At 40.2% G+C, this 14377-nt stretch overlaps 1 protein-coding gene across 1 annotated transcript; it reads left to right on the top strand.

The window, feature by feature from the left end:
- Positions 1–1172: 1172 nt before the first annotated feature.
- Positions 1173–13978, top strand: smarca5 (SWI/SNF related, matrix associated, actin dependent regulator of chromatin, subfamily a, member 5). The gene is made up of 24 exons (XM_058386560.1): positions 1173–1453; positions 3745–3855; positions 3941–4107; positions 4396–4496; positions 5038–5138; positions 5261–5440; positions 5526–5681; positions 5834–5965; positions 7021–7089; positions 7172–7281; positions 7380–7606; positions 8311–8432; positions 8679–8831; positions 8971–9103; positions 9192–9340; positions 9510–9629; positions 9775–9882; positions 9988–10101; positions 10240–10362; positions 12063–12195; positions 12298–12416; positions 13003–13215; positions 13322–13432; positions 13516–13978. Exons 1-24 carry the CDS (start codon positions 1379–1381, stop codon positions 13579–13581), a joined length of 3093 nt encoding a protein of 1030 aa, XP_058242543.1. The 5' UTR covers positions 1173–1378; the 3' UTR covers positions 13582–13978.
- The last annotated feature ends 399 nt before the right edge of the window (positions 13979–14377 follow it).

The following is a 14377-nucleotide window of genomic DNA, read 5'->3' on the forward strand; positions in this document are numbered from 1 at the left end:
CTTAAGATGATGACTTAAAATGACTTAAGATGATGACTTAAAATGACTTAAGATGACTTGAGATAAACAATCATTTGTAACTCAAATGTCTTTATCATTGCTTTAGAAAATATTGGAAATATGCACAGTGTGTACCTATATTGTGTACATACACATACATACACCAATGAAGCATAACATTATGAGCATTGACATGTGACGTGAATAACACTGATGATCTCCTCATCATGGCACCTGTTAGTGGGTGGGATATATTAGGCAGCAAGTAAACATTTTGTCCTCAAAGTTGATGTGTTAGAAGCAGGAAAAATGGACAAGCGTAAGGATTTGAGCGAGTTTGACGAAGGACCAGATTGTGATGGCTAGACCACTGGATCAGAGCATCTCCAAAACTGCATCTCTTGTGGGGTGTTCCCGGTCTGCAGTGGTCAGTATCTATCAAAAGTGGTCCAAGGAAGGAACAGTGGTGAACCGGTGACAGGGTCATGGGTGGCCAAGACTCATTGATGCACATGGGCAGTGAAGGCTGGCCCGTGTGATCCGATCCAACAGATGAGCTACTGTTGCTTAAATTGCTGAAGAAGTTAATGCTGGTTCTGATAGAAAGGTGTCAGAATACACAGTGCAGGACGGGTCAGGGCTGTTTTGGCAGCAAAAGGGGGGACCAACACAATATCAGGCAGGTGGTCATAATGTTATGCCTGATTGGTGTACATTGAATATATATTTAAACTACTACACATTAGATTCAGAGCTAAATTACACCAAGCACATTAATTAAATAATTAATTATTAATTAATCAATCAATCAATCAATTAATTAAAAACATTGTCTTGGTACAAGGGTCAGACATATAGGAATAACGTAGAACATTAAACAGTATACACAGAAGAGCACCACATACTCACTCACTCACACACACACACACACACACACACACACACACACGTCAATAATAAAAATGAAAGTAAAGCATGTAAAGCTCGTTTATTTGATAACGCTGGGGAAAAAAACTAAAGCGAGGAGCTCTTCGATATCCGGTGAGATTCGACTCTGACTCAGTTCAGTGGTCCACATGATTCATAATTTGACTCAATGAAACGAGTGAACAGTCATCTCGCGATATTTGCAAGGTGGCCGTATGGTTTACGCACACAAGTCTCGCGATATTTTGCAGCGGGCCCCACTTTTGCGGGAAACGGAGGCAACAAAAAAGCCGGTGGGAAGTGACCGACGAAGCGCGTGGCTTTGTTGTTCTCATCGTGGTATATTTTAATCAATTCGGCTTTGGGTAGAATAGTTGAATCAACTATCGGGGGATATAAACCCGTGTATTAATTTGTTTTGGGTACAATCAAGGAAATATAATAAGAAAGGATGTCCGAGACGGAGGGAAGCGTGGACAAACAGCGGGAAGAAGAGGCTGAAGTTGAGCAGCCCGGGACAACACAGGTGAAATAAACAAACATGCCGACAAACTGGGATTTTATTCCTGATCTAATTCACCTATAACTGAGAAATAACTCCGTGTAACATCACATATACTTCCGTGAGCCCGATCGTGTGTACGAACTTTTTTAGCGAAATGAATCAGCTAGCGCGTTAGCATGTTAGCTCGCTACATCTGCCGTGTATTGTTCCTTAGCTTTAGCTGTGCGATGACTTTCGCTTAACGACACACTGTAATGGCGCACTGTTTTTTTTCCCCTTTCAAACCTATTTCATTTGTTTAATTCTATTCCTCAGGTTATATATCCACAGTTTAAGTTTCCTAGTCTAACATTTTTCGTTCAAGTGTGTGTTATTAATGATAAAAAAACAGGAAATAAATAATATTATTTCCGGTACATGTAGTCATGTAAATTCGGTCATTTGTGTCCTCCATCAGTAATGGCTGTTTTTATTTATTTATTTAATTACGACCTCGAAAGAGAAATGAAACCGTGATGATCAGCTGTTGATAGGAGCAGTGACGTTGATGCTAATGCTAGGAGGCTAGCAAAGAAGAATCAATGGAGCTCCAACTTTGTGTTGAGGAAAAAGCTGCGGATTTAAATATTCACTATTTTTGATAAGACAAATAAACACATCACCGACTGAGGAAAAACCGTACAGTCATTAACTGACTATGTAAAAGCCCTTGTGTGTGTTGATAAATAAATAAATAATAAATACTCAATCATCTAATGATGCACATTTAAACGCCCGCTAAACCGTCAAGGTTTTTTTTTTTGGTGATGTAAAAATAATATAAATAAAGATAAATCCCTGTCAGAACTTTTCCCATCCTCAAAATAAATAAATATAAATAAAGAGAAAGTGAAATGACTTTTAATGACCTGGTTATAATTGGGGGCGTGGCTATGTTCGGTATGAACCAATCATATTCGGTCCTATGTTTTATAGTAATTAGCATAAAATTCATCAATGAAACTGTTCCGTAGTTTTCTTTTCTTGTTTTGGGAAAAATTGAAACAAATGCTTATGAGAACTCCAGGGGTAAGAGCGAAGCCCGCCCTCAATGATGAAATTCAAATAAATAAATAAATCAGATCGAAAAAGGGGGAAATGAGGTGACTTACAATAACCTGCTTGATTGAGGGTGCACATGCTTTCATAATTGGGGGCGTGGCTATTTTCAGAATGAACCAATCATATTTAGTCTCATCTTTTAAAAGTAAATCCTCATACAGTTCATCAGTGAAACGGTTTTGTTGTTTTTCTTAAAGAAATAAAAGTATGGTGAGTTCATTGTTTTGTCTTGTTTTGTGGGCGAATAGAAACAAAGGGTTATGCGAACTTTACTATGAGGAGTAAGAAGGAGCCGGGATGTAGACCATAATAGACTGATATGTGTTTTTATCAGTATTTTGGAAAAAGGGCAACTCTCAGGTAATCATCCTAGGTGCAATATTAACAGGTCTAATTAATTCATCTTGTCGTTGCACAGCGCACAGGTACACAATATGGACAAATGTATGTGGATCCCTGACCATCACCTATGTGTTTCTTTCCCAAACTGTTTCCACAAAGTTAGAAGCGCACAGTTGTACTGGATTTCTTTGTATGCTGTAAAATACAATTTTCCACACTCCAAAATCTAGGGGAAAGCCTACCAAGAGCAGTGGAGGTTATTATAACAACAAATACTGATCTATCTATCTATCTATCTATCTATCTATCTATCTATCTATCTATCTATAGAAAGTAAATACATCATAAGTTCATGATTGCTTATGTAAACTGGCTAACCTGTTAGAAACAAACAAACAAAAAAAAATCCACCACACATGCACAGCTCACACCATAGCTCAGTTTTGAGACTGTTTTCTTTGTCCATCATGATTAACACACTGGAAAATATCCTGCTATCAGCCGGGCGATGTCCTTGGTGTGTGTTAGTAGCACCACAAGATAAATATATGACTAGAGCATGTTTTAACAAACATAAGAAATGAAGGAAAATGTTCTTTCGAAAAGTTAATAACGTGAAGTAAATAGCTCGGGTGTCTGTTACGTTAACAGCTTTCTGAACAGTTTTATTTACATGTCCAGCTAAGGAAATAAAGATTTTTTTAATTACAAATTAGCTTTATATTATTTGCACAGCATTGTTCATTGAATCACATGTGCAGTGTAGCTTGTCATGTACAGACAGAAGGAAGAGGCAGCACTGTCATGATGTTTGCTGGTTGTTATTTCTGTAGTACACTTTGAATAACCGCCCTGTACCTGTTTTAAAGGATGGTGCGTCAGGGGCTGAAGAAGCAGCGCAGGACGGAGGTGAGCAGTCGTCCTCTCCTCCGGCTGAAAAGGTCAAAGTGGAGCAGTCAGCGGGTTATGAAGAGAAAGTGGTAATGGTTTGCTTTGGGTTTTACATTACAGCTGGTAATTCAGACATATTCATGCGCTTAACCCTCTCGATGTTTTTCACACTAGAAAACAGACCGAACCAACAGATTCGAGTACCTTCTGAAGCAGACGGAGGTGTTTGCTCACTTTATTCAGCCTGCCGCTCAGAAGACCCCTACCTCTCCACTGAAGATGAAGCCCGGCCGCCCTCGCATCAAAAAGGACGAGAAACAGAACCTCCTGTCTGCCGGGGAGTAAGTACTTTGCCTGCTTCCTTCTGATATTCCTCACTGTTATTATTCTGTAACCAGATTGTAAATGAGAAATAGGTCTAGAGAATAAACAACTTCAGTGGAAATCCCACTGATAATGTCTCATTAAAGGGGGAATTTCCCTTTTGGTCTGGTTTGATGACTTAACCCTGAGGTATAGAAGTAGGGCAGGTGTCTATCTGCCTGCTTCTGTCATCTGAATTAGCAATTGTAAGCCATAATGTTTGTCATGTGCCGCATCTCGGTTCGCTCACGCTTTGGTTTTCGCAGTAACCGCCACCGCCGTACCGAGCAGGAGGAGGACGAGGAGCTGCTCAGTGAGAGCAATAAAGCTGCCAATGTGTGCACACGCTTCGATGAGTCTCCATCCTGTAAGTTAAAACCTTCACGCACTCATACGTCTGAGATGTTGCCGGTACAACTTAATTACATTAGTTGCAGGAGGAATAGTGAATAATGCGTCCAGTATGTGCTGCATGAGGGAAAAATAGTTGTCTTATGTAAAACCACATTCACACTGGGAGAACACTGGGAATGAGGTTTATAGCTGCTATAACGCAAGTGATAACTTGTATAGAAGACCTTTCACAACATTAAATGGATAGAAATGATGACATTCTTTAATACATGTTTAAAAATGTAATCACTCTGGTATAAGAGGACTAAAACATTTTGGGGTGTTAGGATGTCAGAAAATAATCACATCCAGTGCTGAAGCAGTAATTCTTTTCCACTATTAATTGTTTTATTGCATAATCATAGGCCACCAAGCATTTTATTTCTTAATTACTTATCTGTTGTTCATTACTCCTAACTTAATATGACATGTTATACACAGAGTGAAGGTTCTTTGGGTTCCATTATGGCAAGTTGAGAACTTTCTGATCTCTAATGTGTTTGTTTTTTATGCAGATGTGAAAACGGGCAAACTCAGAGATTACCAGATCCGTGGACTGAACTGGCTGATTTCGCTGTACGAGAACGGAATCAACGGCATCCTGGCTGATGAAATGGTACGACTGCCCTTCACCGTACTTTAAAACTCTCTGTGCGCCGCATCAGTCTTTCCTTTGAGCTAAAAGTTCAATAAGCGAGCACGAAAAGTAAAATCTTTCATCTCTCGTGTTTTCCTCAGGGTCTCGGAAAGACTCTACAGACCATTTCTCTCTTGGGCTACATGAAACACTACAGGAACATCCCCGGGCCTCACATGGTTCTGGTGCCCAAGTCCACGCTGTATAACTGGATGAACGAGTTTAAGCGCTGGGTTCCCTCACTCCGAGCTGTCTGCCTCATAGGAGACAGGGACGAGAGGGTGAGCAACGAAACATGCAATATGTTTATACACAACACTGACTGCTGTGCATTTGTTTGTTTTAATCACGCCTTTCTGCTTGTAGACGGCTTTCATCCGTGACACACTGTTGCCGGGAGAATGGGACGTGTGCGTCACTTCCTATGAAATGCTCATCATTGAGAGGGCTGTGTTTAAGAAGTTTAACTGGAGGTACCTGGTGATTGATGAGGCTCATCGTATCAAGAACGAAAAATCAAAGGTCTGCATTATTTGTTAGAAAATATATAAGTCTGTTGTAAGATTAACTTTCACAATATGCTGAATAGTCCTATCTATCTATCTATCTATCTATCTATCTATCTATCTATCTATCTATCTATCTATCTATCTATCTATCTATCTATCTATCAGTTGTCAGAAATTGTGCGAGAGTTCAAGACCACCAACCGGTTGCTGCTCACAGGAACCCCGCTTCAGAACAACCTGCACGAGCTGTGGGCCCTGCTTAACTTCCTCCTTCCTGATGTCTTCAACTCCTCTGAGGTAGTTTCCTTACCAGCTGCAACATGTCGAGTTTTTGCAGAATGAGAAAATTGCTCAAGCAAAGTATTTACCAGGAAGCACTTTGTCCTTTTGTAATTCTTATGAAGCACTGGCAGTGGAAAGCATTTATATATTCAGATGTTACAAAGTGAGAAAAATGTACATGTTCACTCAATCATACAAGAAGAAGAAGCTGGTATTTGTCATTCTTTGCTTTACCCTGGAGCAGAGGGGGTCAATGGTTCAACAGTGGCAGCGTAGAGGTGCTGAGGCTTGAACCCTGGCTTTACTTTTGGAGTCAGCATTGCCCAAATCTTTCTTTTAATTTCTTTTGCCTCAGGGTAATTTATTCAACATGTTTTTTATATTTCCAAATATTATGTGAAAATGATTCATGACAGGACGGTGTAGTGTGGCCCGACTCAAACTGGCATTCCTTTACCACCATGAACTGGGATTTATTCCACAGCCGTTTATAGATTTATTGCATTTTATAACTTTTTAATCAATGACACATCAAAGTTAGTTCCCGTTTATTGCTTATGGAGCAGTCTTTTCCTTGCCAGCCTCTCTTTTTATTCTCACTCCTGAAGGTAACAAGACAAAATACAGCTTGCCAAATAGCCAGGAACTGCCAAAGTGTAAAATTCCCCAGTCATAAAGTGAAATGATTTTCCTCGCATAGACAGTTTGGGTCAGAGCATAGCGTCAGCCATGGTAATCGGAGCAAAGAGGGTTAAGGGACTTGATCAAGGGCTCAGCAACGTCAGCTTGTTGGTGCTGGGGTTTGAACCTGATGATCAACCATTAACCATTTAAGGTACCACTGGAGTGGCACCACTGCCATTGGATACTCCTTCCATAAACATTGTTTCCTTAAGTACATAAGTGTTAATGAAGTTAACAAAGCTGCACTTCTGGTTGGGATGAAGAGTGACTAGCTCATGTGCATGTAAACACATGACACATTATCTTTTTAAGCAAATGCACTATAGGAAATAAACCAAGCTTTTGAGATTGCTATTTAAGTTTTGCGTCTTTTTTCCATTCTGTAGGACTTTGATGCCTGGTTTGACACAAATAACTGTCTTGGAGACCAGGAACTAGTTGAACGTTTACACACTGTGAGTATTTTTATTTTCTCCCCCAGATTTGTGAGTTGAGCAAAAACAAATGCATGTTTTTAATAGAAACCTAACTTTTTAGGTATTGCGTCCTTTTCTGCTGAGACGTATCAAAGCCGACGTGGAGAAATCTCTGCTTCCTAAAAAAGAAGTTAAGATGTATGTTGGGCTCAGCAAGATGCAGAGAGAATGGTATGGAAACATCATTTACAGAAATGACAAGATCTCAAAACCTCCAGACGTTCGGAAGCCAAAATTGCTTACATGGGGCACGTTATCTTTCCTGACAGGTATACTAAAATCCTGATGAAGGACATTGATATCCTGAACTCGGCAGGGAAGATGGATAAGATGCGTCTGCTAAACGTGCTGATGCAGCTCAGAAAGTGCTGTAATCACCCGTATTTGTTTGATGGTGCTGAGCCCGGCCCACCGTACACCACCGACCTTCATCTTGTAGTCAACAGCGGCAAGATGGCCGTCCTTGATAAACTGTTGCCCAAGCTGAAGGAGCAAGGTAAGCTGGAATACATGTGGTAAAGTGGCCGTGATCGGCTCTATCTTGCAGGCTATGAAATATAATAACCGGTTTGCTTGGAAGCCATAGTTTTAAAAAATTTTCATCTGACCTACCAAATCAATTCAGAATCTCTCTTGTACACTATATTGCCAAAAGTTTTGGGACACCTCCAAATGATTGAATTCAGGTGTTGTTTTTAAGAGGTTGGGTTTGGCCAGTGAAAGGAACTCTTAATGCAACATCAGTCTCCACTCCGATTTCTCCCAAAGGTGTTCTATCGGGTTGAGGTCAGGACTGTGCAGGCCAGTCAAGTTCCTCCACACCACATTTGCACTTTATGGACCTTGCTTTGGTCACTGGTGTGCAGTCATGTTGGAACAGGAAGGGGTCATCCCCAAACTGTTCCCAAAAAGTTGGGAGCATGGAATTGTCCAAAATGTCTTGGTATGAAGCTGAAGCATTAAGAGTTCCTTTCACTGGAACTAAGGGGCCGAGCCCAACCCCTGAAAAACAACACCCGAATACAATGATTTGGAGGCATGCCCCAAAAACATTTGGCAATATAGTGTATATTAAAATATAGAGTACAACCTTTCTGATAAATGGAGGAAAATAAATAGTTGTTTGTCAGATACAGATTATATTAGTCTAGCCCACTTGGTCTAAACTCTTAGTCTAATCTAATCTCTCCCTGATTTAAGGTTCTCGTGTGCTGATCTTCAGCCAGATGACCAGGATGCTGGACATTCTGGAAGACTACTGTATGTGGCGTAACTACGGTTACTGCCGCCTAGATGGGCAAACACCTCATGAAGAGAGACAGGTACACCCAACTTTAACGTCAGCTTTTGGAAACTTTGTTTTTCTTCGACTATTTCATTAGCCTATAGACACGCCGGCGATGTTAATGCTGCTGCAGGAAATCGAAACAGTTCATTTCAATTAACACCTGGCTACTTGGACATTTTAAATCAGGTTCTTCTGAAAATTAAATTACCGAGGTAACAATGTAGTGTTAACTTTCTAATGAATGATTTTGTGTCCTGTTGTTTTCCCTTAATCTCCTCAGATCTCCATCAATGTCTTTAATGAGCCCAACAGCCCCAAGTTTCTCTTTATGCTGAGCACTAGGGCTGGTGGGCTGGGGATTAACCTGGCTACAGCTGATGTGGTCATTATTTATGACTCAGACTGGAATCCTCAAGTGGACCTGCAGGCCATGGTCAGTGTACATCATTAATAATGGCTCCTTACTGCTAATGAAGGAGCAACTTTAAGTTCATTTAAACAGATCAAAAGTGTGTAATGTCTGGATGTTTTGAAGACTCATTGAGCTGTTTTTTCCCCCCTTGGTCATACAGGACCGTGCTCACAGAATTGGTCAGAAGAAGCAAGTACGCGTTTTCCGCTTCATTACAGAGAACACCGTCGAGGAGAGGATCGTAGAACGTGCCGAAATGAAACTACGTCTAGACTCCATCGTCATCCAACAAGGTGAGAACCTCGAGGACAAGCTGAGCTTTTCAGGTCATGCGTAATCAAAAATGAGAGCTTTCTTTATACCCTGTTCTTTGACTTCCAGGTAGATTAGTTGATCCTAGCATGAACAAGCTGGGCAAAGACGAGATGTTGTCCATCATTCGTCACGGCGCCACTCACGTCTTTGCTTCTAAGGAGAGTGAGATTACCGACGAAGACATTGATGTCATACTTGAGAGAGGAGAAAAGAAGGTACAAAACACAAACTCTCTCTCTCTCTCTCACACACACACACACACACACACACACACACACAATCTGAATCTATTGCATCTAATGTTTGGTTGTAAGTGTGTGTTGTGGCATGAAATATATAAAAAGGTATATATGGGATCGAGTTTTGTTTTCTTTAACCTTTAAGACCATGGAGATGAAGGAGAAGATGTCCACACTTGGTGAAGGCAATCTGAGGAATTTCACCATGGACACAGAAAACAGCGTGTACAACTTCGAAGGCGAAGATTACAGAGAGAAGAAAAAGGTAACAGTAGAACAGTAAATATAATAATAATATTTATAATAATTAAGATTTTTCTTGTTTTTATAAAGATTAAATCTTAACCTAATGTATTTGATATACATTTTTAGGTTTCTTATAATAAGAGTTACTGTATTTTGTTTTGCAGGTCATCACCAACTGGATTGAACCACCGAAAAGAGAACGCAAAGCAAACTACGCTGTTGATGCCTACTTCAGAGAGGCCTTGCGTGTTAGTGAGCCTAAAGCACCAAAGGTAATCCTTTCCAGCGTTCCTTGATCAACCTCAATAATGCATTAAAAAATAATGAAAGCCTGTTCCTGGTGAACAAGTCTGAAATGTCTCTACGGACTCTTTCAGGCTCCTCGGCCTCCCAAACAGCCCAACGTTCAAGACTTCCAGTTCTTCCCACCTCGGCTTTTTGAGCTGCTCGAGAAGGAGATCTTGTACTACAGGAAAACTATTGGCTACAAGGTGTGTGTTTATCTCCTTTAACTATTTGTGATTCCCTAATTGCCCTAATTGCTGCGATTCCCTAATTGCCCTATAGTAAGTTTAGAAACAAACCAGCCATGGTTTAAGAAGCCTGTGCTTTTTAACTCTCACCTCCAGGTGCCGAGGAATCCTGACCTCCCCAATGCTGCTCAGATGCAGAAGGAAGAACAGGCGAAGATCGATGAAGCAGAACCTCTAAATGAAGAAGAGCTGGAGGAGAAGGAGAACCTTCTGTCACAGGTAACCACGTGCACCTGCTTGGTGTTTAATACATTTTTTTCCAAGACGTATAACTAAGATTTCTTAGTTTCATACAGTTTTATTTTGAAAAATTCAAGTTACACTATATTGTCAAAAGTTTTGGGACATCCCTGCAAGTCATTGAATTTAGGGTTGCCAGGAGAATGGCACTTGTCTGACTGCATTGTGTAAAGTTTGGTAGTGTGGGGTTGGGCTTGGCCCCTTAGTTCCAGTGAAATGAAATCTTAATGCTTCAGCATACCAAGACATTTTGGACAATTTCATGCTTCCAATATTGTGGGAACAGTTTGGGGATGACCCCTTCCTGTTCCAACATGACTGTACACCAGTGCACAAAGCAAGATCCATAAAGACATGGATAAGTGAGTTTGGTGTTGAGGAACTTGACTGGAGTCCTGACCTCAACCTGATAGAACACCTTTGGGATGAATTAGAGCGGGGACTGTGAGCCAGGCCTTCTCGTCCAACATCAGTGCCTGACCTCACAAATGTGCTTCTAGAGGAATGGTCAAAAATTCACATAAACACACTCCTGAACCTTGTGGAAAGCCTTCCCAGAAGAGTTAGCTGGAAAGGGCGGGACAACTCCGTATTAAACCCTACAGATGTCATTAAAGTTCATGTGAATGTAACAGCAGACGTCCCAAAACTTTTGGCACTATAGTGTATGTAGCTTATTGGAAACACAGAACTCAAACTGTTCAGAACAGCTACATTAGAACTACACAAGACTCACATCAGGTACAGTTAGAGTTTTTCAGGTTCGCTTGGTAAAGACTGAACCATGTTGCTGCTGCTATCAGGGAAGATGTTGTTTAAGAATCAAGCAGAGGCAGTGTGAATAGCAAAACTATTTTTTTAAACTGAGATAAACGGGGAGTATTTCTAAAGAAGATCAGTGTAACGTTCAGTGTTATCTATAGGTAAACAAAAGATGTTGGCAGAAACGGATGTGGTGGTTGACGTGTTCACTGGCGGTTTGGCGAGTTTATCTAAATGGTTATCTAAATGATGGAAAAAGAAAGTGTCTGTGTTTGCAGATAAACCAGTTTTATACTAGAAGTGAGGTTTCATGACTGCTTTTTCAGGCTGCAGCCTCACATCCAGTGATTAGAACTATTATCTGTTACACTTGTAATGTCAGTCTGATTAATAGACTGTTTAGATGAAGCTTTCTTTGATTAAACAAATTTAACACAACTACAGTCTCGGGGGCAAAAGAAAGTACACCCTCCTTCAATTCTGCCATGAGGGGATCTGTGTATAAACAAATGCTTCCTGATTTCAATAATATGAAGCAATGTTTAAAAAAAAAAAAAAAAAAAAAACTCCAACAGAAAATGATTACTTCAAGCTACTGTGTAAATTTTTATATAAATAAATATATATGTATGTAAGTAATTCTGGTATAAATATTCCCCAACCTGGTTTCTGAATATTGGGTTACTTTTGGGAGGGAAATGGCTACACCACTGTGTTAAATATAATTTATGTATAATTTCTATCTCATGACTATATATAAAAATCAGTAAAATAAATAAATATATATATAGTCTCCTTGAGTAATTGGTGTAGAAATTTTTGCAGCCTGCTATAAAGGATCGCTACATGTTTTGCCTAATCCTCTGAATGTATTTATTTCCTTTGGTCAAGTTATAACACCTCTTCTAATTCAATAGGGCTTCACCATTTGGAACAAACGAGATTTCAATCAGTTCATAAAGGCTAACGAGAAATGGGGAAGAGACGATATCGAGAACATCGCCCGTGAAGTGGAAGGCAAAACACCTGAAGAAGTCATGGAATATTCCGGTAGAGTAACCCACGTCTTCCACGTGTTCAAACAGCACACGTTATTTACGTCGTTGCTTAGATGAGATTGATCGAAGGGCGTGTTTTTGTGTGTGTTGGTAGCGGTGTTTTGGGAGCGTTGCAATGAGCTGCAGGATATTGAGAAGATCATGGCTCAGATTGAGAGAGGTGAAGCCAGGATTCAGAGGAGGATCAGCATCAAGAAAGCACTGGACTCGAAGGTAGAATTATGACACGATACTAAACACAACACACACATTTATAGTGTAATTCTTTATGGTGTCTGAAAAGTCAGGAATATGTTGACCAAAATCCACAAAAACATCAAACTGAGAAAATGCGTAGGCCCTAAGGGTGACACTGTAGATCATAAAGACAAAATGCACTGATCATACATAACATTATGACCGCTGACAGGTGACGCGAAGGCAGGTGGTCATAATGTTATGCCTGATCAGTTTATGTAGTTTTACTCTTATCGGTTTCAGAAAACCTGTACATATAAACAAAAAAAAATTAAGCAAGAACTGAGATTAAATGGGATCCGTATACATACCCACTCTCTGAGGCAGCATTGTTTATATTTGGTCTAAACAGTAACTTACACATTGAATAATAGGGGATATTTTACAATAAACAAAACACTAAAGTGTAATTTTATTTAATCAACCACCACAGTTCCCATATAGTCGTTCTGTCTTTATATTTGAATATGGAATCTATTATTTCTGTGAATGTGTTGTGTCCATAATGCCTTTAATGAAAAGTTCTGTTCATTAATGAGTTAATGTTTTGTTTGCTTGTTAGATTGGCCGTTACAAGGCACCATTCCACCAGCTGAGGATTTCTTACGGGACCAACAAGGGAAAGAACTACACAGAAGAGGAGGACCGATTCCTCATCTGCATGCTGCACAAGCTGGGCTTCGACAAGGAGAGCGTTTACGACGAGCTACGCCAGTGTATTCGCAACTCGCCTCAGTTCCGCTTCGACTGGTTCCTCAAGTCTCGCACAGCTATGGTGAGTCTCAACGATGATAAACAGTGCCGCCAAAACTAAAAGAAATGCTATATTGCTATATAAGTCTTAGGTCTTTTTAAATCGAGCTGCTTGTGTGTCTTTTCAGGAGTTACAGAGGAGATGTAATACACTGATCACTCTAATCGAGCGTGAGAACATGGAGCTGGAAGAGAGGGAGAAGGCGGAGAAGAAGAAACGGGGACCTCGTAATTCTTCGGTGAGTTTTTGATCTACACTGTACTTAATGGATTGTTTATATCTTATACAGGAGACTAAAACCCTACCAACGTGTGTTTTCAGGCACAGAAACGTAAGCAGGACGGGACTCCAGACGGTCGCGGTCGTAAGAAGAAGCTGAAGTTGTAAACCACACTTGAACCCCCACTGACGGATGAGGCGCTTTAGTACAGCATTTGTGTTACGGGTCCCACTTACGTACTGTATCGTCTTGCCTCACAGTAGCTCCTCCTTTTTAAAAAGGCGTAGTGTTGTAAAATAGATCTATCTTTTAGTTACGTAATAAACTATGGCCATGCTGTTTTTTCTTTCTTTTCTTTTCTTTTTTTAATCTCTTTTGTATCTGTAATTTGTGAGCTATTAAAAAATTAAATGTATTTATGTTTGGTTACATACTACATTCCATTTGCTTGTCAGAATACTTCTTTTTTTTAAATAAGAGTCATCAGTATTGTATACATGCATATCTACCCTGGAACATCCTTTGGAACAAGTCTGTCAAATAAATTCCTTTTGGTTTTGTAAATTCGGCCGATTCTGTGATCTTTTGAAACAGTATTGTGATGGCTGTATTTGTGTTGGTGGTTTCTGATACAGGGGGTGCAGTGCTGGTGCTTGGTTCTGTAGCTCTTACAGATTTAATGCAGGAGGTAACATTTCCCACAGCAACCAGTTCCTGGCGCCAACAAGATGATCACAGTGACCTTCACGCCTGTGTCACTGACCACAGTGTTGGTTTCTGGAGGATTCTCACTCTGAATTCCTGACCCATTTTCATCAGTCATGCTGGATGTAAGGTAGCATGAGGAGAGGCTGCAGTTGCCTGAATAGTCAGCATTTATGCCTCAAAAAGTGGAGAAGTAGAAATATATTCTATGCAGTTAGTCTTACTACCAACTACCGTCAGTGGTGGATTTGTGAAAAC

Source organism: Hemibagrus wyckioides, linkage group LG03 (genome assembly GCF_019097595.1).
Source record: "Hemibagrus wyckioides isolate EC202008001 linkage group LG03, SWU_Hwy_1.0, whole genome shotgun sequence".
In the NCBI taxonomy this organism is placed as follows: domain Eukaryota; kingdom Metazoa; phylum Chordata; class Actinopteri; order Siluriformes; family Bagridae; genus Hemibagrus; species Hemibagrus wyckioides.